A 21,828-nucleotide genomic window follows, 5' to 3' on the forward strand; every position below is an offset into this window, starting at 1 on the left:
CAATATCACTAATATTTTTAAGAATATATTCTAAATTCTTTTTATAGCGTTACTTATTTAAATTAATAATTCATGATAAATTCCCTAAATTAATAAAAAAATTACATTGAAAATTTAAAAATTACTTAATATGTACAACTAGAAATTAATTAGAAATCATTGCTTCATTCTTATACATTTAAATATTTGCAAATATATAGACATTACACATATATAATACGTATGTATTTATTTAATGTAAATCCTATTGAATATTTTTAACATAATCACGGTAAGAGAAATTTTTACCATGTATTTCATTCTTAGATTAGCATTAAAAACCGCGTATCCAAATTATTAAAAAAAAATTACTTCACAGTAGGTGTTACAATATCACTCAATTATACTAAAAAGCTCAAGTGACTTAACGATTCTAGTTGACACTCTGTTACGCAATTGTTTACAGTGAATGCACGGCTCAAGTCTCGCTGGTGTACTGAATGCGAGTACCTGATCAGAGGTTGCACTCACATGACCTTGCTCATGCCACTGAGCTGAAACAGTTTCCTGCAGTACCCACAATATTGCTGATATAACTGTAAACCAAGAGGCTCTCAAACGGGAGATTATATCCTTAATTATGCCAAGAATCTTGAAAGACAAGATAGTTAATTTCTAACTACCGATACATTCTAGAAAACACCTAGTCCCGCAACGGTTCAACGCCTCTTTTATATTTGCTTATATAAGAAATAAGATTTTAGATATGAGCTATATTAGAAGAAGAGAGAAAGAGAGAGGAAATTATTGTGAATTATACATATGTAATACTTGCATTATTTTTAGCATTTCTAAATTAGATTTTTATGACAATTGCAATAGAATTTTATCTACTATTTATTCATTTTATAATTTATCTCTGATCACCGATTAATTTAAATTCGGTTTTGTTTTATATAAGAACTTCAAAAATATACATGTTTTTATACCTAGATGCTACAAATAAAATGTATAAATTATGTATACATAATATTTGTAGTTAGTAATGATAAAGAAAGTTTATGTTTGCATGAATTGAGAAGCACTGTACCTGTTACTATAGTTACTTCATTTCCATGTCTGGAATTTAAAGAAAATAAGAAATGTTAAAATTCTAACCTGTTTTGATATTAGTTCATTGAACACTTTTTGTATGTAGAAACGAGTGGTGACATTAAGGTCACAAAAAAATAAGTTATAATTATTTTTCATAGTTTCAAAAAGAAAAAATTTTATTATATGAAAAATATAAGATTATACATTTTTACCAAATACAATTTATGTAATTATTCTCATTTTTTCTATAGTAGTCTTATACACAAATGTACTATCTATGAATTATGAATTTGGCTAAATGATTTTTATTGGTTGCAGAAATATTTCATACATCCAAGTGTTTTTGATAAAACACAACTTGCTTATTCAATATAACAAAAAAATATACATATATATATATTTTTTTTTTAACAAAATTATACTTAATAGCAACATAAGTTATGATCTTCGTATGTAATTTCATATATTGTTCATATATATTAAAAGATTATTATATTTACATATTTCTCATAATTCTATATGTATTACTCTGATTCTCAGTTTAAGATTGGGAGCAATTGTCAAGGAAATATATCCTTATATAGCCTTATATATCACATTCATATACTGTACACACGTATACTATTTGTATAAAATTATTTTCATTATTTTATTTTCAGTCTTCCACGTTACTTATACGCTTTCGTCTTCAATCGTGTGATAACAGTTAAGTACTAGCCCGCGTGTAGTAACTTGATAAGTCGTAGTGCGGTTGTCATGCAAGTTTCTGATAGGCGTCAGTACGTAGGTATCAGTCTGTCCTAGATCACTGGTTATCATCAACGGTAGTACCGTAGTGCCTTTCGCCTCGAGGGCGATTTCCGACTTGGATGATCTCAGTTGGCCCGTGTCGTCTCTCGCGTCGGGCTCGGTCGTACAGTGAGTCTGTGCGGTCTGACTTCTGACGAAGTCGAGTTTGGCAAATTTCACTTGCGGGAATTGCACCTTCAAGAAACGCCGGAACGTCGAGTAGCCCAATTTCTTGACGTTAGGCGACACCTTCTTGCAGAACTGCATGTATAGATCATGCACTGTTTTCCGCGTCAAATCCGATGGTAGATGCAACGGCGCATTCTTGGCGAGCCTGCTCCTCTGCTTCGCCTCCTGCATCTCGATAAAATTCTTCAAGAATTCCATTGCGATCTTGTATGTTTCCAGCGAGAACGTGTTGTGCGGTATCTTGCCGTGATTACCGTGAACGCGCGGCGTTACGCCGTGCGTCATCAGGTGCTTCCGGATTCGTTTGAGCTGATAATGTGTACAATTTTCCAAGTACAGGAAAGCGTCCAGACATACTCTTCGACCCTGATAAACGTACTGCGCACGTAATCTACGTCGTTCCGTGTGCCGAGCAGTTTGATAGGGATCCGTCAAACAGGCCATTGTCACGCCCATCAAATACATGTCATGCTCGGCTTTAGTTAGTTCCGCGATGTTTAGCCTGTGCCGATAAACTATCTCGGGGTTCAGACCTTTGAAGCACTCATCGTCGACACACTCGCAGCCTTTCTTGAAGCGTTCCACCACTTGGGATAGATTGTCCTCCAATTTTGTAGGATCGCTACTCGTTTGACCGTTTCGAGTTTTCTTCGTCTTTACCTTTGCGACAGTCTTCTTTGGCTTGCTGGTGGAAACCTCGTTTTCCTACAATAAAGATAAATCGATGCGTGTCAAGCAAATTGTCAATTTTAGACTGCAAAAACTGTGTTTTATATAATATAATACCTATTAAATTTAAAATCCATTTATATATCGATAAGGTATAAATTATAACAAAATATCAGCAAATATTAATAAATTTTATGCAATTTTTTCTTTAAAAAACTTAGAAATTGTCATCAAAAATAAGAGAAAGAATTTTATTTTTTATTAAAGCAGATCTTGGTGCTTAATAATATTCATATATAGATTAGCATTATTATTAAATTAGCAATCAATGTAATTTTATATTATTTTCAGCTACAGTTTATGATTGCGTTTCAAATCAATTTTAACTATCAAGCAGTTTATAGAACTGCAATGAAAAATGTAAGTCTACATATAAATGTTACTAAACACTACAATCTTTCAATTCCATCAAAAATAAGAATCCTTTTTTTAAATGATTTGTTCTTATTGTCTAATTTTCATTAAAAATTGTATACAAAGTGCTTACTTAATAATTTAAAATTTTACCTTCATCCCTGCATCTTGCTCCTTAGTTGTTATATTTTTATCAGCAACTTGTATATTAGTTTTTACTTTCTCCTTATTATTTTCCGACACAGGCTCCATTATAGATTCCTTTGTTATTTTATTTTTATCAGCAACAGCAGTGTCTACATTAGCTTTTACTTTTTCTTTGTTGTTTTCTGGCACTGGCTCTATATTATCTCAATTCATGCAATAGTTTCCTGTCATAAAATAACATATCTTAACATTTTGGTTAAAATAATTACAATTATTTAATAACTACACAAGTTTTGATAACAGTAAATTCCAGGAGCAAAACAACATTTAGAGTATTTTAGAGTATACTCGAAGACCATTTAAATAAGTTTGGAAAATATTGTTGTACATCAAGAGGTTGTGTTTAGAAATATCACTCAGGTTTCCCCGAGTATCATCTTATCCTTATTGCTCATTCGATGTAATAAATAAGACAATACACGGGGATATATTTCCTAACGCAGCCCAAGAAAAATCAATTTTTCAGGGATTAATGATAATTTTGCACGATTTTACTTTCGATTATTTTTAATTAATCTCCTTTTAATTTCACCGCATTTCACTTTCTGTGTTTTGTTTCTTTCTACTTTCTCTTTAAACAACAAATATATACCTCTTTTATTATAACAGACAATATGCAAACGTACAGTTCAATACAGCTACATCAAAAGGGCTGTTTTCTTTTTAGGAGTGCTTTTCATTTGATGACACAAGTCGATACAAGTGTCGTGCTATTTTTATTACTCTCTGAATGCCTAGAAAAGAGTGATGTTTGTGTCGACTTGTGTCAATAAATGGAAAGCACCCACTGTCAACAATTGACACAAATCGACGTCTTTCCATTTACAATTTTGTTCAAATTCAATCAACACTTTTCAACTTTGCTCGGAAGGAAAATGTGGAGTGTGCATGATTTCAATCGATTGACAATATAAAGCGCACAAATCAATTTTTATCATTTGTAATATATATGATATTGAAAAATATATCGTTTGAGAAATTTTAAGCTAATTGTAAATTCTGTGAGGTTAGGTACTAAAAATTCGCGAATACACTGTGCATTTTCCATTTAACAACGGCAAATTGCAAACGTGTTAATTGTGTCGACTTGTGTCTCCGAAAACAAAAGGAAATAAATACCCAAACATTCAACTCTCCTTCAAACTATACTTTCTGCACCTGCTGGGATAAAGCAACTGTGTACATACAATCCAAAAATGTCCGGAACAATTTGCAATGAAGGAAATAAATCGGAGTGGAGTGTACGAAGTGCAGTTAGGAGGGTAAAATTCTATAGACTATAAAATTCTACGTTTCTCTGGCGCATCGCATCTCCCTTAGGAAACAATAGAAAATTGCAAGCGGGATTTGTGGAGCATTGGGACGAGCCGGCGAGCGCAGTGTGGTGCGAGAGTGCAGAGAGTACAGCTGTGACCGTAAGGTCGAGAGTCGCTGATCGCGCCCCTCGGTCGTCAATTTTCGTCCTTCGGTCTCTATGGCCTGCTAAGAGCTAAGAGTGCTACGTCGACAGCAGTCGACAGTTTTACTCACCGTGTTGGACGGGTGTCCACGGCTTGACCATCTGACAATCTGACGGATGTCAGGCCGATGAAACACGACGTTCAATGATGCCTACGTGGACTCGATCTCGCAGCACGTAACAATGAATCACAATGAATCGCGCCGTAATTCACCAGCCAGTACTCCCGATGAAATAGCGAACCTCTCGTTCGTGTTATTGTCGCGGCGAAAAGGAGGGGGTAATCTTCCAGGGCCGTCTGCAAGAGTACGGCACCCCGCGATAAAAAGTATCGCGGGCACGCGTTTGAATTTGCCTTTTGGTGGCAAAAACACTTTTTTTTGTTAATTACAGTTTAATTACATTTTATTCCATAATTGGGAGGTTTTGCATAAATTGCGATAGAATCTCCTGTTCTCGTCAGAGAAATAGAATATGATATGTATAATAGAATATCAAAGTAGTTATATTTGATAATTCAGTTACTTGCATTTTAGTTAATAACTCAATTATGTACATTTTGTATCTTATAGATGTTTCGCATCGAAGAATTTAATAAAAACGAATTTAATCTTCCGTCTGCAATCTGGATTTTTTTAAAGTAAATTTCACTCTCGAATTTCTGTAAAATAAAGAAGGGCGGAATCCAATTTTTATTTTTTTTATTTTAAATATCTTGTTAAAAATTATTGCGTATTGTTTTAACAGAGATGTTAAAAAAGAACCTTGAATTACATTTTTTTAAAACCTACACTGGAAAAAAAATCTGGTTACTTTAATAGGAATTCTGGTTAAAAATTAACAAATCAGAATTTTCTGACTGAATCTATTAATTATAATTCTAATTACGATGACCAAAATTCTGATTGATATAATTAAAATCTTATATTTTGTTTATTTTGAACCATACATTTTTCTTAGTGTAAAATAGTAAAAAGGAACTTAGATTGAACGCAGGGTAAAAATATGAAACCTGTTCTTTTCCGGGTTTGAACTTCTTGCATGATTCATCTTTCTTCTTTTCTTTTTATATTGGGGGAAAAGACAAAAATGAATCGTGCAAGAAGTTTAGTCTTGGAAAAAGAACAAACTTTTACGATTGCAGACGGAAACTTAAGATAGGAACACACAAAAAACTTTAGCAGTAAAACGTAAGCAGTAAGCAAAATTGGCCAATCACGGTAGAGACCGTAACATATTTTTGTTATGTTGATTTCCTTACTGTTTAAATTTTTTTTATGTATCATCCTCCATACAGTTCTCTGAGTAATATCTGAAGACTTCCATAATACATATCCAGTGATATTCATAATACAATAAGATATATCCTAAGGGCGTCCTCTGGAAATCTCTTGGAAAATTGTATATATATGGCGTGAGATAACCCTTAATATAAGTCTCAATGCTATATGATTTATTCGATAAACGCAAGATGGGAAATTGCAATCGTTAATTATAATTAAATCTTCCGTAAATCCCGCGGAAGCTGCAAGCGATTAATGAAACACAAGTATTCGAATTGTAGAACATAACGCCATGAATTCGAGACTAACGAGAGATTCGTTTTTTAACCCGGAAGTAATTCGCACGTGATATCGACGTGTTTTCGCGCACAGCGCGTTAATGTATTCACGACATTGCGAACAGCAAGGAGAGAACCGGCGATAGTTCCCGTCGAAGGGGGAAAAAGCTTCCCGATGCCGCTGTGAGCGAAGACGGAAGTGTGCGGATTATTGATTGACGGCAAAATGCGGATACAGCCCTGGCACTCAACCCCTCCAATCTCCTCCAACCCCCGCAACGCTACGCCGCCCTGGCGCAAGCGAGGGAAGGGCGCCACCCTGGAGACCGCATACATGCACAATGCGCAGCGCGCCGAGACGGCGAGCACGCTCCAAATAGCATGCACCGTACGCGGGGAACGGGTTCTTTTGACGGTCGACGACGTAATCCGGATCGCACAGAAAAGCTTGCAGCAACATTGTTGCAACGTTCACTAGCGAATCCACGGAGGAACGACATGGGGACCACAACCTCCTTGGACTACCTTTTTAAAAATATTTATAGCAAAATGTTACGTATACTTTTAATATTTCTAAAATACTTAATCACAATTTTGATATTCCACACACACACAAATATTTTTTAATTTAAAAAACTCCTAATAGATACAAAAAACAAGATTCCATTATATTATTTTTCTCTCTTTAATGTTAATTCTTTGGTAATATATTTTAATATACTAATGTTGTAATATTGTTAAAGTAATCTGTGCTGTATGCAAAAGAAATTTTATTTGCAATCGTCTCGATAGTTTGTTTTTTATTGTTGCCCTGAGCTGAACTGCAATTTTTCTTTCTTGCTTTACTAAATTTCAAACATACGTCTAAGACATGTTCCTTTCAGCTTTTTGCATGGTTCATCTTTCTTCCTTTTCTCTACGTTGGGGAAAAAAAGGAAAGAGAGATGTATGCATGCAGCAAGAAGTTCAGCTAAAAAAAAAAAACGTATATCTATTTCACTTTGGCTACGTTCAGCAGAAAAAGTAGCTTTGCAACTGTTGTAAAATTCTTTAATATGATTGGTTTCGTTTTATATAGATCCAGTGAAGAACTAAGGGCAAGTCCAATCACATTAAAGAATTTTACGACATTTGCAAAGCTGCTTTTTTCTACTGAACACAGTCTTTAAGTATAAAAAGTATATACTAGTTCAGCTATAAAAAAAAAGAACCGATCTCTATTGTCGAGTTACGATGTCGATCGGATACTCGGGTGACCCACGACCTACCCTTCGGATAGTACGGATCGATTTTCTGTCTTGTTTATTCTCCCTCTTGGTTTCGACAAATTGAAGAAATTTCATTTCGTGATTTTTTTTTAGGCGTTCGAGACTGAAATCGTAAAGCTAATGGCACACAGAAAAACGTGAAGCAATAAAAAGTAGACAATAGGCTTTCTAAATAAGCCATTACCTGTAAGTTTCAATGTTAAGTTTTAAGCCGTAAAAAATTGATCAACCATAATCAATTATTCTTCGACTGTAATTGGTCAGTTTTTTACAGTTCAATACACATTCTTTGTACAATAAATCATTAGTAATAAATTAGAAATCAGAAGCTGGAAATTAACCAATCATAGTCAATTATTCTTTTCGCATTTAATTGTGATTTTAATTTCTAGCTTCTGACTTCTAATTTATTACTAATGGCTTATTGTAGAACGTGCCTATAAGATTTTTAAAAGCTTAGATAATGACTTGTTGTAAAAAGCCTATGAGCGAACTAGCAATCACAGTAGAGATAATAACAGTAAGACAATAACGTAAACAGTAGCAAGTCCAAAATGTTGATTTACTTACTGTTTACATTTTATTGCTCAAGTCTTTTTGTCTACCATAAATTCACTTAACGCTGCAAATGCTTCATTGATCCAATCAGAAGGAATTTTACAAATTGACAAATGAAAGAATGCTTCAAAGAGCATTTGTAGTATTAAATGGATTGCATCTACAACCTTAATAGGAAGATTTCGAGCTCGCCTCAGTACCTCGTTCCGTCACGGTTCCAACCCCGTACGTCTCTCTCCGCCCTCCAAGGTCGCAGGCATTGAAACATTGAAACCGCGGGAGCGAACGTGCGGCTTCTACGATAGCAAAAGCCTCTTATCTCGCAAGCGTGCCGAGAACAATCGGTTTCTCGGCTCTACGCTTAAACCCGTGGAATTCGTTTTCTCGACGTCACGAAAAACACCGCTCGTTTCAGATACGGCGAGAATATTTGTACATTCAAATTATTTGAACGTTAAAACGTACTATTTGCACTTTCTAATAAGGCTAGATAAAGTTATTTTCAAAACATACTTCGTGCAGTTATTGCTTTCGGCAGTCAAATCACTTTATAAACAATTACAACTTTTGTAGTATTCCTGATGGATTATTGAAATTCTGTTTTCAATTTTTAATTATAATTATTGATTCTCATAACACAAGTTCCAGCTAAAAATAATTCCAGCAATATTATTCCAATAATATTTCAGTAACACTGCAAACGTTACAGCAACGTTTGCAAGCTTATGTGCTGTATGAATTGATTCTATTGATGTTATAGATTTTATTAACCCGTAATTGAAATATATGAAACTTGATAATTCTGAGATTTTTCCTAATTTTTAAATAGTAATGATCTGGAATAATTTTTAAAATTTTATTTTTCACAATAAAAACATTAATTAAAAAAATCGTTTAAAAAATAGAACAAATAACAAAAATTTAAGTAAATTCCAACTCAGATAGTATAAAATTTTGTAATAACGTTTGCAAATTCTCACGAAAATAAAAAACTCGGAACGTAAGTCGAATGTATAAAAGGGAGAGTAATGGCTCGTCTACATAGAAGTCGTAGGGTTTCAAATCGTAAGAAATTGACCAATTTTAGTCGAGTATTCTCCTTATATTTGATTGTGATTGATTTGTTTCCTCTACGATTTAAGACTCTACGACCACCTACGATTTCTCTGTAACGAGTTTTAACAGAAACAATGAAACTTTTAAAAGTGTAAACGCTTCTTTTATGTTCCGTTGTTTCAATTTTCGCCCCCTAGAAACTTCATTTGCCCTTCTGTTACTCTCTCTTTACATTCGACTTACGCTCTCAATTTAATTTTCACCAGAGATTTTCTAGCAACATTGCTGGAACAATGCGATGTGCTGCATGGAAAAAACCTAGATGTTCTCTTAATTAACGTTAAAAAATATTTACGAGTTGATAAATTGCGAGAAATTATATAGACACGGAAAACAAAAGGAAATAGCGCTAAGTGAACAATACTTGAAAGACAAAGCCGACAAGTTCATAAGTAAATGATACTCGAGTTATGAAAACACGGCGAGTTTCTACACCAACGATACCTCTTAAGGTTTGTAAGTAGTAGCAATGCAAGTCAAACCTGCGCATTTAGTCGAGCAGTGTTGATGGCAGGGACAATTGCAGCTGTGCTGCGACTTTCGGCGGAGAATCATCTTGGCTTGACTGGCGGGCCGATACTTATCGTATTGTCACGGAACGTTGCAACTTGTACAATAGCGCCTGCTGTACAATCAACGCTCCACGTAGAGAATCATCGACCAGGCTACAGCTCTTTCCATTCCACTAGGCGACTCGAATCGCCATCCACTTCAACGGATCCGACTTTCGTCCTCGCTTTAATACGTTGCGCGACACTATCGCGACAACAAAACTGCACTGTTATAACAATATTATATAGCACAACATCAAATCGCGATGTACAGAATATTTCGCGCGCGAAAAAAACAATTTTGCAGAATCATTAAAAAATTTAGGCAAATATATAGATCTGAAAATAATTTTGTTGGATCGTCAAAATAATTATGCGTAGGAAACTCAAGTAAGATTTTTGATACTCTAGCATTTTTGATACTCTAGTTTGAATGTCTAATTAATATTTTGATGGTTCAACAAAATTATTTTCAGATCTATATATCTACATGGAAAGAATGGTTTTGCTGTAGTATTTAAAAATTCTGCAGGTATAGGTGCAGATCTAAAAATAATTTTGTCGAATCAATCAAAATAATTATATAGAAAAGTATGAACAATAAAGTTTTAACGGTTTTAATTTCAGCTTGCATGTCTTAATTATCTTGATGGTTCAAAAATTTTTTTAAGATTTATATGTAGGTATACGAAAGAATCAGTCCATCAAAATTATTTTCAAATCTGTATTTAGCTAAATTTGTAGACATTTTAGCAAAATTGTTCTTTTCGTGAGATTCCTCGTAGTTGAAGGATATTTTTTGACAGTAGGTATTTGGTAACTTTTTTCCGGTAGAGGAAATTGCGATGTCACAATCAAGCTATCTCAATTTGCCAAAGCGTTTCAATCAATACAATAACTTCCGCTTTAGGTGTCAATGTTGCGTATAGAAAAAGAGAAATAATGAATAAGAGAAAAAGAGAATAAAATATTTAAAAAACCTCGAGAGTGTATAATCAAAATTTATGCTTCGTAATTTAACGTAAAAACCTCCGTCGAGGCTGAGCTACTCTGTACTTCGTCAGCTTCGGCGTTATGCAACGAAAATTGGTACACGATACTGCAAGCAAACTGACTATTCGACGGCAGCAGAAGTTCGCTCGTCGGGAGTTATCGCCGCGTCGTAATTAAACGTTGCGCGATAATATCGGTTATTTTGATCGAAGCTATATGCAAGTAGGCTGAGGACTTTCCTCTACAGGTATTTTCAAATCTGGCAGAGCACGAGAATTCGCTCTTTTCCGACTAAAAGGCGCATTTCGTTTCGTCATGGCAGTAGTGTCTCGGTTTTTCTCCCACTTTGTATATCGGTCGAATGTTGTCAGCTGATATGTACAGTTTGATATATAGTTTATGTCAATTGTCGTATTACGTATTCCTTGCTTCATTCTCCGCTCAGACTTCCGCGAAAACTTTACAATGTCCTCGAAATGTTTGTCTCATCTTCGAATAAAACGTGAAGGTGCATTATGCTTTTATAATAACCCATAAAAAAAATATTAAAAACTATTATACAAGATAATTTCAATTCTATTAAATAGATATTATACGTATAAATATAAAAAAAATATATTCAGTTTTATTTAACTAACTTAAATCAGGATAATATTGGCCTTTGCTTAGTATACTAATGATTTAAATTCTTCTCGTTTTAAAATTCTTTAGATTGGACCATAAATCACCTAAGAATTAGGTATATACATTATAACTGAAATAAAGTTAAGAATTTTTACTTATTATTAAAGGAAATATCAATTATGTCGTTTATTTTTACTTTTTCTAATACTGCTATTTAAAAATCATTATCTTTATTTTAAATATTATCCGCTCTATGATATTTAAAAATTATCACTTTGATTTTAAATAACAATGTCTTATGGACTTTCTATAATAAGCTATTACCTAAGCTTTAAGACTTAAGCTACAAGAAATTAACCAATCATAATCAAAGAATGTGAGAAGAATAATCGACTACGATTGGTCAATTTTACTTGAGACTTAAAGTTTTGATAATTGCTTACTGTACAAAGTTCAGAATAAATAAACAACATAATAATTGCCATTTCCAGTCGATTCGGTAAGATACAAAGGTAAACGGTGTATTTGGAGTCATTACTTTTGCACGATCAATTATATCTTGGGTGTTACTTTGAAGCATTAATATTTCATTGGCTCGACGTGCGCATGAGATTTCTATGGCGCTGAAACAATAAGGCAGTATCTCTATCGCCGCGTTCTATTTACAGTCAATTACATCTATCAAGTTCCAACACGACGACGGTCGCATCGTTTTACGCTCGACAGTTTGCCACGAGGATGCGCCGGTCATGTTGCACACGATTGCACGCGCTATATGATGAGCTACGAGAGAACCTTATCAAAGTTGCATGAGGGTTCTTTTTGATCGATACGCGACGTACTCGCGTCCAGCAACCCTCCCGCAAAGAGACGCCTCCGCACTAACTCTTTGTCGTACAGAATATATTCAGAAAAATAATACACAAAGTAATAATCAATGTTGCTTAATTCAGATTTATTAGTAATAAGTTGAATACTTTAAGATATTATTTTAATAGAGATAGCGATCGATATACATATACATATATATAGACATTTTTAGTCGGGATTTCTAATTTCATGTTGTCTAATTATTATTAAGAAATGTCAATTATTAATCATTTATTTATTATTATTAGAAATTATTAGCAATTATTATATGTTTATGTATTCTAAAATATTGCTATTTAAAAATTATCAAATCTCCGCAAATTAGATAAATATATAATTCAATCTTGAGTGATTTATGATTCAATCTGAAGTTTTATGACGATTCGCGAAGGGATGTTTCTGAAGAAATATCTTCGGAGTTGAAAAATATTATTATAGGGGATAAAACGTTGATGAAAGAGTATGACTTCTAAAATGTAAAATGTTGTACACAGCAGACGACTTTTCACCCATATTTTTATCGCTATAATAAATACCCACAGTATTTCCGCTCATTATCACACAAGATTTCGCCGGTTAACTTTTATCGCGCTCAGTAGATTTGCCAGTAGGTTTGCTTGGGTTCACTTTACGAGGGTTATTACTCTGGTAAATAATTCACCGTAGCCGGCAGCAATCACAAATTTAACGAGCGTCTATTCATCTAGATTTGCTCATATCGCACCTCCCTCTCTCTCTCTCTCTCTCTCGCTCTCTCTCTCTCTCTCTCTCGCTCTCTCTCTCTTTATCACGTCTCTTGATACTCCTGACTAGCTTCGTTGATAAATCATAGTATTATCAACCACGAGACAATGTTCGATGGTCAATACCTTGAAAATGAGCTTACTATACCGACGCTACAGCTCGTTCCAAAATTTCACCGCCAATGGACGTCAATATACGATTACCAGTGTAGCGTCGAGCAGGTTTTAAAAAAGGATTTTACTTATCATTTTTATAAAAGAATTTTACTTTATTATCCGAATTTTGTTAAAAAATTTTTTTTACAAAAATAAAAACATTCGCAAAAATGTTCATTTTGAGACTTGTTATTTTTAAAAAGAATTTTACTTTATTATTTTAGAAAAAGTTTTGATAACGATAGAAACATAACTCCGCGAGAATTATTGCTTCGAGACACAATCCAAGAAATCTTTCAGGCATAAAAGTTAAGTAATAATATCTTCAGAAACTGGATAACGTTACATATACGCAAATGTTTATTTGTAATGGTTCATGCTAGCTACACACATAAAGAATAAATACGGAATTGTTTCATAACTTTTGTACAAATTCAACACATATACATTTATTTATATAATTTATCCCTCAATATTAAATATTTTAAAAAGTATAAAATAACTCGACCGAGACACTACCGTATTAGTTGACGTGTCGCCCGATAAAATGGAACAATTTTTTTAATCGAAATATCAAGGTTGTTATCTATAGTTATGACATTCCCGGATAATATATTGCATAAAAGAAGCTCGCGCGAGTAATTGTATGACGTGTGAGAATCCTTCCCTGCATCTTTTCCGCTGATTACGATCTTGACTCTAATAATTTACCATCAAGCTTCATAAATTCAGGACTCCGCAACACTTTCCCACGAAATTCCCGCGCGCTGCCAGATACATCGTGCTTCCCGTTAAATCCGACGCCGATCTCTCACTCACCGCAACCACGGACCGGTTCTCCGCGCGCGAGATCCGCGGCGACGATCTATTTTCGTCGGTTAACAGATCTCAGGACGACGCCGACCGGCGACGAGTCTCCCTCGCAAAGCTAGTAAGTCGCACGTGGTTCAATTATCACGTCACGTCACATTTTCGCGACGATAATGTACGCTGATAGGCGAATTAAGGACGCGCGAATTAATGTCGCAGACTGCACTCTCCGCGGCGTGTCTCGCGCGCGAAATTCACGAACGGAATCCGCACGCGGAGCGCATTGTACACGCACACGCCCGTAGAGGTTCCGCGTGTGATCGATAATACCGTCGCCACCTCCACCGTCGCCGGCGACTCCCCGCTACGGTCTCGGTGCACCCACGGCGTCACGCACTTGGCGCGGGTACGGACGCGAGGAGTGTTTAATCGAGGAAATCCGCTTCCTCGCGCGAAAACATGAGGAAATGCAAGAACGTAACTCCAAGACGCGTCATGGTCGCGGACGGATGGACGGAAATCCGCGGTTCCGGCAATGCGTCGCGATGCGGCGGCGCCATAACGCGGCGTCGCCGCAGGGACGACTTGACTTCTTTTGGCCCACGTTCTCAATTAGGATTAATAGAGATAGCTTTTCAGAAAATAATGTATGGAAATAATACGTGGGAATATTTCGTTGAAATATTAAAAAATTTATCTGCATCGAGAGAGATATTTGAATAATAGTGTCGACTAAATGTTCACTAAATATAAATAAGATTTATTTATTTACTACAAGAACCATATTATTGATTAAATATTTTTATCTACTGTAAGTTAATATTTAGTTGGAACTATTCAAACAAGTGATTTATTAAAATTCCCTATGTTTTATTTGAAAAAAATTTTATTGGACCATCAAAATAATTAATAATTAGTACACGACATCTATTTGTGTTTTCTCGCTGCATCCAAAACTGCGAAAGTCGGAAGAAAAATTTACTGTCGATTCGAATAGCATAATTAATCGTGCAACAGCATCACAAAGCCATTAAGCTGTTCACGTCAAGTTGTTGGACAGAAATTCGATAATTCTTCGTGAACGAAAAGATTGATTTTGTTGGAGTGTTTAAACATTTAGCGAAACTAATTTTGTTTAACCATCAAAAAATAAATATCAAATAATTATATAAAAAACTCAAGTCTCATGAGCAATGCGGCAAAAAAGTTTAATACTCTCTAGCTTGAGCATCCTACTTAATTATTTTTATAATCCAATAAAATTTTTTCCAGATCTGTATTTAACTAAATTTTTAGATACTTCAAGCAAAATTCGTTCCTCCTGTGTAATTTAATCAAACGAACTCCGAGAGGAGAATTTGACGCCCATCCTCGAGCGGGGATCAAACTAACGTCTGTGCTAACTACGACCCTGATTGGAGGGGAGATGAGGAACTTCGGAGGATCACCAATGGCGAGTTGAGTCGGCATGGAAGGGACGAGTGCACGTGACTCGCGGCGTGTCGCGCTCTGTCAAAGTCAAGCGATATCACGCATATGCACATTCTGCACGAGTTGAGATCCGACCAGCTCTTTCGAAATGTGCAAAAAAGTGGTTAATAATTGATTCATTTTGGAAGCAACGCTGATGACTTTCGCACGTTTCTTTCGCTGCGGATTATCTTCGTACGTCTTTCTCGGATTAGGTACCCTGTTAAACGGTATCTATAATGAGATTTTAAGGCGTAAAACTTAAGATTTTAGCCCTAAATTGTAAGAAATTAATCTATCACAGTCGAATGTGAGAAGAGCAATCGACTATGATTGGTCAATTTCTTACGCCGGCTTACAACTCGAAGTTTTAAAACCCCATTTTAGAAGCCGCGAGAGAAAAAGATTTTCGTGCGATACGAAATGATTGATTCAGGTATGAGTAATAAGCAGTGAATAATGGAAAATAAGGTTTCGCGTGCTCGTAACCTATTTCACGAAAAGTTAAATGTACGACAATAAAAATCTTAAAATTTTACAAAGAATTAACGATAAATTTTAAAGAATTAAAATTCAAATAATCAGAATTAAAAATATCAAAAGAGGAAAGGAACCAAAGGTTGCTAGTTAAAAAGGCGTTAGTAAATACAAATTATAATATTAACGTTTCGATCCCTATCGGATCATTATCAATGTTAAATAACTTTAAATGTAACAGTAAAATTAAGTACAATGTCAATATAATAAATAAAATAATAATGAGGAAAGAGTGTCGCTCGAAATTTTTTTTTTTAAATATATAAAACAGTTATTTAGTTAAAGTTGAAATTAATGGTATATGAAGTTCCTCTGGATATGTACATATACATGTGTGTTAGCACAAATAAATTGTTATTTCTTTTATGTTTTATCGCAATGTAAAAATATACAGAATTAATATTGATGTTTAAAACAGTGCGACGAGAATAAAGTTGGAGTCAATTCTCAGTGATGTGTTTAGAGAGAGAGAGAGAGACAACGAATAAGAATTAAAATTTAAGACTTTTCAAAAATATTTTAAATAACTTTTTTTATATAAAAATCGTCAGAGCGAGAATCAGATTAGATCAATCAGATTCAACTATTATTTTTTATATTTTCAAAGGAAAATATTTATACATATATCCTAGAATGTTATGGATTAATATATACGATAGGTGAGTCAATAAGTGACCTTAATTTTACCCTCATAAATCATGACAGAATGTATTAAGGTTACTTACTGATTCATCCACATGTACATAAATTTGAAATATTATCGATAATTACATCTACAGTAACTGTTTTCTAAATTTTTTAGAATCTTACTCTAAAAAATAAAAATTCTGCCTCTTTTTCAAGAATTTTCAATCTTTAAGAGGGAGGTTTCATTCTTTAGAATCTTTAGAATGAAACTCTATTTCAAAGAATTTAGAAAGTGATACTAACCTATTATCAGGACGTAAAACTTAAATTTTCAACAATAATTGCCGTTGTTAAATAATTAAGCACATTAGCATACATATACAATAGTTCATTGAATGAAGACAAAGAACTAAAGAACGAAGAAAAAGAATAAAAAATAATAGTTGAATCTATTAATCTGATCTTCGATCTGACTATTTTTATATATTATATATCTTATAAATAAAGTATTTGTATAAAACACACAATTGATGCCGCCAACTAAGAAGCTACTTTGTAGCTATAGTTACAAAGTGAATGCAGAGCGTGGCGGCCTCGGTGGCGGCGTTTACATGACAAAAGATATTTCGCAAGACGACGTTACTCGATTACTCGCTCCATCAGACGAAAATTGATTTATCGTCATCGTCAAACGGCTGCTGTATGTAATTCGCACGTGAGAGAAAAAAATTCACGCGAGGCACTTTGGGGTTCAATTAATACTCGCAGCTAATTACCGTCGTTTGAGAACGCAAGAATGCCGTGAATGTAATTATTCTGAAGAGAGAAGAGAACGGCGGAATGTCGATGGATCATTAACGAGTAGAACGTGCCACTCTTAATTAATTGCGGCGATATGCGAATAAAAGAATCGTTGAGTTCTATTGTTTGTTGATCAATAATAAACGCGCGTGTCCGCATGCGAATCCCGCAAATAAATCCGCGATCTATTGTGCACTGGTCGCTGCTTAATCAAGAATAAAAAGCGGAGAAAAATATATAGAAAGAATAACGAGACTCGGTGAAGAAATCGGCGCGAGCAAATCAAGAGGAATCAATCGCTCTTTAAAAAAAAATTAATATCGCCTTACTTTTAAATATAGTTAATTACATTTATGAAAAGTATATTTTAAACGCATATATTTCTCTCTTCTCTTGATCAATTACGTTACAGATATATCAGGGGTCCCCCTTGGACTCTCCTTTTTTAAAAATAATTATAGCAAAAAAAATGTTATATATTTATAATAATTCTATAATATAATACTTAATTATAATTTTGATACTCTAAACATATTTTTGTTTAAGAGAAACTCTTAGATACACAAAAAATATAGATTTTATTATATTATTTTTCTTTCGTGTTAACATTATATATAATTTTAAATAAAACGATTTATGAAATAAACGTTTAAATAATACTTTCCCAATGTAACAATTTAAATAATAATTTAATATTTTATTTTTTCATATTTGACCTTACAAAGAAAATTTTGTTTCCGCCAAATCAATGACCCCTCTTGATAAATTTCTAGATAGATAGTTTAATGTTTAATTATTTAAATATCGCTGAAATCAAGTAAACAGATTCTTTTCTCGTGACGGCTTCGATTATCGTTTTACGGTTTTATTGGAAAGACGAATTCTCTCGAAATACGCCTCAATCTTTTCGACGACAGCTTTTGGCGAATCCCCAAGCAATAAAATACACGGGGATCGATACGCGTCACGCGCGATTTGAGGGACGGAATTATGAAGGACCTGGTCGCGTGGAGCTCGCATCCTGGTGCGAGCTTTCTACATCCGTCCGACGGACGCCTCCACTCGATGTCACACACGGTACATATGCAAATAAATGAAGCACGGCTGTCAGCCGGCGGCGGCACCGCCGGGCTTAAATCGGGGATTTTAATCGGAGCCCTTCAACCACCCTCCTCGTAGGTAAACAAAAGAGGAGAGGTATCCAACCGCAAACTCGGGCTGTAATTAAATTTCTGCAGACCACAGAAAAGAGAGGATGGGCAATGGAGAACACCTGAGGTCTCCCCCTTCTTCTTAGTTAGATCTTCTCGTTTATCGCAATTTGCGCTTTTGACGAATAAATTGAAACGGAAAATGCATCAATAGGCACGAAATCTTATTTTTAAAAAACATTATATGCGAAAATACTAAGGAAATACTCTATGTATTGATATATTTAACGTTACAAGTATTACGTTATTTTCGTACACACATTTCCGTATGACATTTTTTTAGAATATGAGCCCTATTCTTTATCACTGGATTATATTGAAATTTTCTTTCTTGTTTTCACTAAATTTCAGATGACAATAAGTATTGTATACGTGAGAACAATTTTGAAAAATAAATGAACCAGAAAATTTTAGTTATTAATTAAATTTCTGATTATATGTCTTAACTAACTATAGAATATTATAATAGATTCAACACCTGAAAAGTTTGATTAGTTCATTTTTAATTAATATTCTAATTAATGCAACCAGATTCTTTTTTTCAGTACATCAATTTCATTTTAAGAGTATAACAAATGTGTACTAATTTAGCTATAAAGAATAGAACTTTTATTGAAGGATGCGAAAAATATGCCCGAAATAAACACGAAGTAAAGTAACATATTACATCATTATTTTAATATTTATAAATTCCCACTCAATAATATAAATATAATACGTATATCACATATTGTATGTATAACAAGTATATTGTTGAATAGCAAATTATATCACTGATATATAATGTCATTTCGTGTTTATTATGTGAAATGTAGAAAAGTATAAGTAACAATCACTACATCAATATTACAATCTTTATAAATTCCCATTCAACGATATAAATGTAATATAATATATGTTGTATGTAACAAGTATATTGTTGCACAGGAAATTATATCAGAGATATAGTGTTACTGTTACTTTATGTTTATTGTGTGAAATGTATAAGTGACAGTCACTATATCAATATTACAATCTTTATAAATTCTCACTCAACGATATAAATGTAATATAATACATGTTGTACGTAACAAGTATATATATTGTTGAATGAGAAAATTATATCACTGATATAACGTTACTGCTACTTTATATTTATTGTATGAAACATAGAAAGATGTGTATAAGTATAAACAGTAATTGACTTTATCAGAGTATTACAATATTTATAAATCTCATTTAATAATATAAATGTAACATAACATTTCTTATATGTTAACGTAACAATTACATCGTTGAATAGGAAATTATAAGACTAATATTAATGTTAGTATTATTATATTTTGCGATTATTGTGTGAAATGTAGAAAAGTGTATCTAATTGAAACGAGAGCAAGCTTAATATAACTTGGCACTTCGCGTATGACGTCAAACTCAAACATCAAGTGCCACGAAGTCTTGCTATTCCATACACATACACTCACGTATATACATGTATATTTATGTACGAATCTACAAAACAGTAATTTGTCGTATTACACGAAATTAATCGTGCCAGACTGACGGAGCGTTGTAAGATCTTTTACGGAGTCCTTCGATCCATCCGCCACTACTCAACGCGACGATGCGATGTCGCAACCGCGTAACTTACACCCCGCGCAGGATTAACAGCAGGAAGTGACGTAAATCCAAGGTGCGCGTTCGGGCGTGCGGATCTCGAGGGAAACTTCTCAGGTCTCACGGCAAGAACCTGACAATGAGCTTCCGCGATTTGGAACCGGCGACGATATCTCGCGCTTACAGCGACAAGTTAACTAACCCTCCGGAGCTCACGATGGGTCTATTAAATCCATTGAATTACTAATCTCTTTGTTAAAACTGCCAGACAATTCAATTTTCTTTATGTTACAAACTTCATGTCTACTAACTCGGATTATTCTCGTTAAAACAATACTCAGTATTCCATTCATGGTTTTGCCAAAATAACTACCATATATAGTTAAATTTGTAGATAAGTACCCAGTCAGGAAAACAAAATTATTTTTAGGTCTATGTCTATAGATGGAAATTCGACCGTTCTTATTAAAATATTACAATTACATTATTCCTATATATTAAAACATTATACTTATGTAGTATTCATAGACTGTTTTGCTGAAATATCTAAAAATTTAACTATGTGTATAATTAATTATAGTTAAATACTTCTGCAAAACAGACGAAATTATTTTCAAGTCTGTATCTACAGGTACAGACCTGAAAATAATTTTCGTTGGACCATCAAAATAATTATGTAGGGCGCCGAAACTGGTTGCGAGAACGTCAAAACTTTTTACAGCATTGCTCATCATGCTTGAGATTCCTGCGTAATTATTTTGATGACCCAACAAAATTATCTTCAGATGTGAAAAAAGTCGAACTTCTTTATATACTTTTTCAAATGCTCTAGTTATGTCATTTGGATTCTTTGAAATCACTTTGACTTAGTTTGAATTAATTAACGCCATTCTTCAATTAACATAAATCAAACGAGTCTCACGGATTCAGTAACTATGTGTTACAAATTTCGATGTCAGCTGAGGAGGATTGAGAAAGCACAGGGGACAGATACTTTTCATTCCTATTTACAATACAGATTATCGAGGGAGAGAAAGGATGGCGATTCCCGGACGAGCCTCCGAGCGCGGATAAGTTGAAAGATCCTCGTGGCGCGCTTTACTCCCTCCGCTCTTCCCCGACCCCGTTCCCGGGACGACCGGATCGAACGGACTTACCCGCCTCGAGGAGCTCCAGGTCCAGGTTGCCGCTGCGACTGCGGCTGATGCTGCTGCTGCATGCGTTGTAGCTACCGGCGCGTTGATGATGAACAGCGGTCTCCTCCATCGCCCGGGAGGCGCTGCGTTTGAACTGCTCCAGGAAGCTGTCGATCTGGTTCTCGATGCTGGTGGGTGAACTCGCCATCCTTTCTCGTGTAGCTGTCAACAATCTGTACTCCCCCGTGACTGACACACGCAGTTCTCGCGCCGTTCCCTCGGTCCTCCGTCCGCGCGACACCCGGTGCCCGAACGACGACGGTGATAGAGAAAGATAGAGAGAGAGAGAGAGAGAGAGAGAGAGAGAGAGAGAGAGAGAGAGAGAGAGAGAGAGAGAGA

The 21,828-nt window shown here is 34.6% G+C and overlaps 2 protein-coding genes across 4 annotated transcripts in view; both read right to left on the minus strand.

The window, feature by feature from the left end:
* LOC108778924 (guanine nucleotide exchange factor DBS) overlaps window positions 1–21,772 on the minus strand; it is a 29,529-nt gene extending 7,757 nt beyond the window's left edge. The window contains exon 1 of one of the 3 annotated variants that reach the window (XM_018546250.1): window positions 21,451–21,637. In XM_018546250.1, the coding sequence (XP_018401752.1) occupies window positions 21,451–21,637 (187 nt within the window). Of the gene's footprint in view, window positions 1–9,786; window positions 9,956–21,450 lie in introns of those variants that run through there. The other 2 variants (XM_018546251.1, XM_018546252.1) reach the window with 2 other exon arrangements.
* Window positions 1,630–5,033, minus strand: LOC108778925 (uncharacterized). The gene is made up of 3 exons (XM_018546253.1): window positions 4,873–5,033; window positions 3,289–3,506; window positions 1,630–2,757 (listed from the first exon to the last, which is right to left on the minus strand). The coding sequence occupies exons 2-3, from the start codon at window positions 3,385–3,387 to the stop codon at window positions 1,747–1,749; spliced, it is 1,110 nt and encodes a 369-aa protein (XP_018401755.1). The 5' UTR covers window positions 3,388–3,506; window positions 4,873–5,033; the 3' UTR covers window positions 1,630–1,746.
* Window positions 21,773–21,828: the final 56 nt, after the last annotated feature.

The sequence above is a fragment of the Cyphomyrmex costatus genome, unplaced genomic scaffold (genome assembly GCF_001594065.2).
Source record: "Cyphomyrmex costatus isolate MS0001 unplaced genomic scaffold, Ccosl1.0 scaffold53, whole genome shotgun sequence".
NCBI classification, from domain to species: Eukaryota; Metazoa; Arthropoda; class Insecta; order Hymenoptera; family Formicidae; genus Cyphomyrmex; species Cyphomyrmex costatus.

Excerpts from the sequence above, each read along its gene's own strand:
- LOC108778925 (XM_018546253.1), bottom strand. The coding sequence starts at position 3,387 with ATGGAGCCTGTGTCGGAAAATAATAAGGAGAAAGTAAAAACTAATATA. Across the intron at positions 2,758-3,288 it reads AGCAAGATGCAGGGATGAAG|GAAAACGAGGTTTCCACCAG; the intron begins GTAAAATTTTAA and ends TCTTTATTGTAG.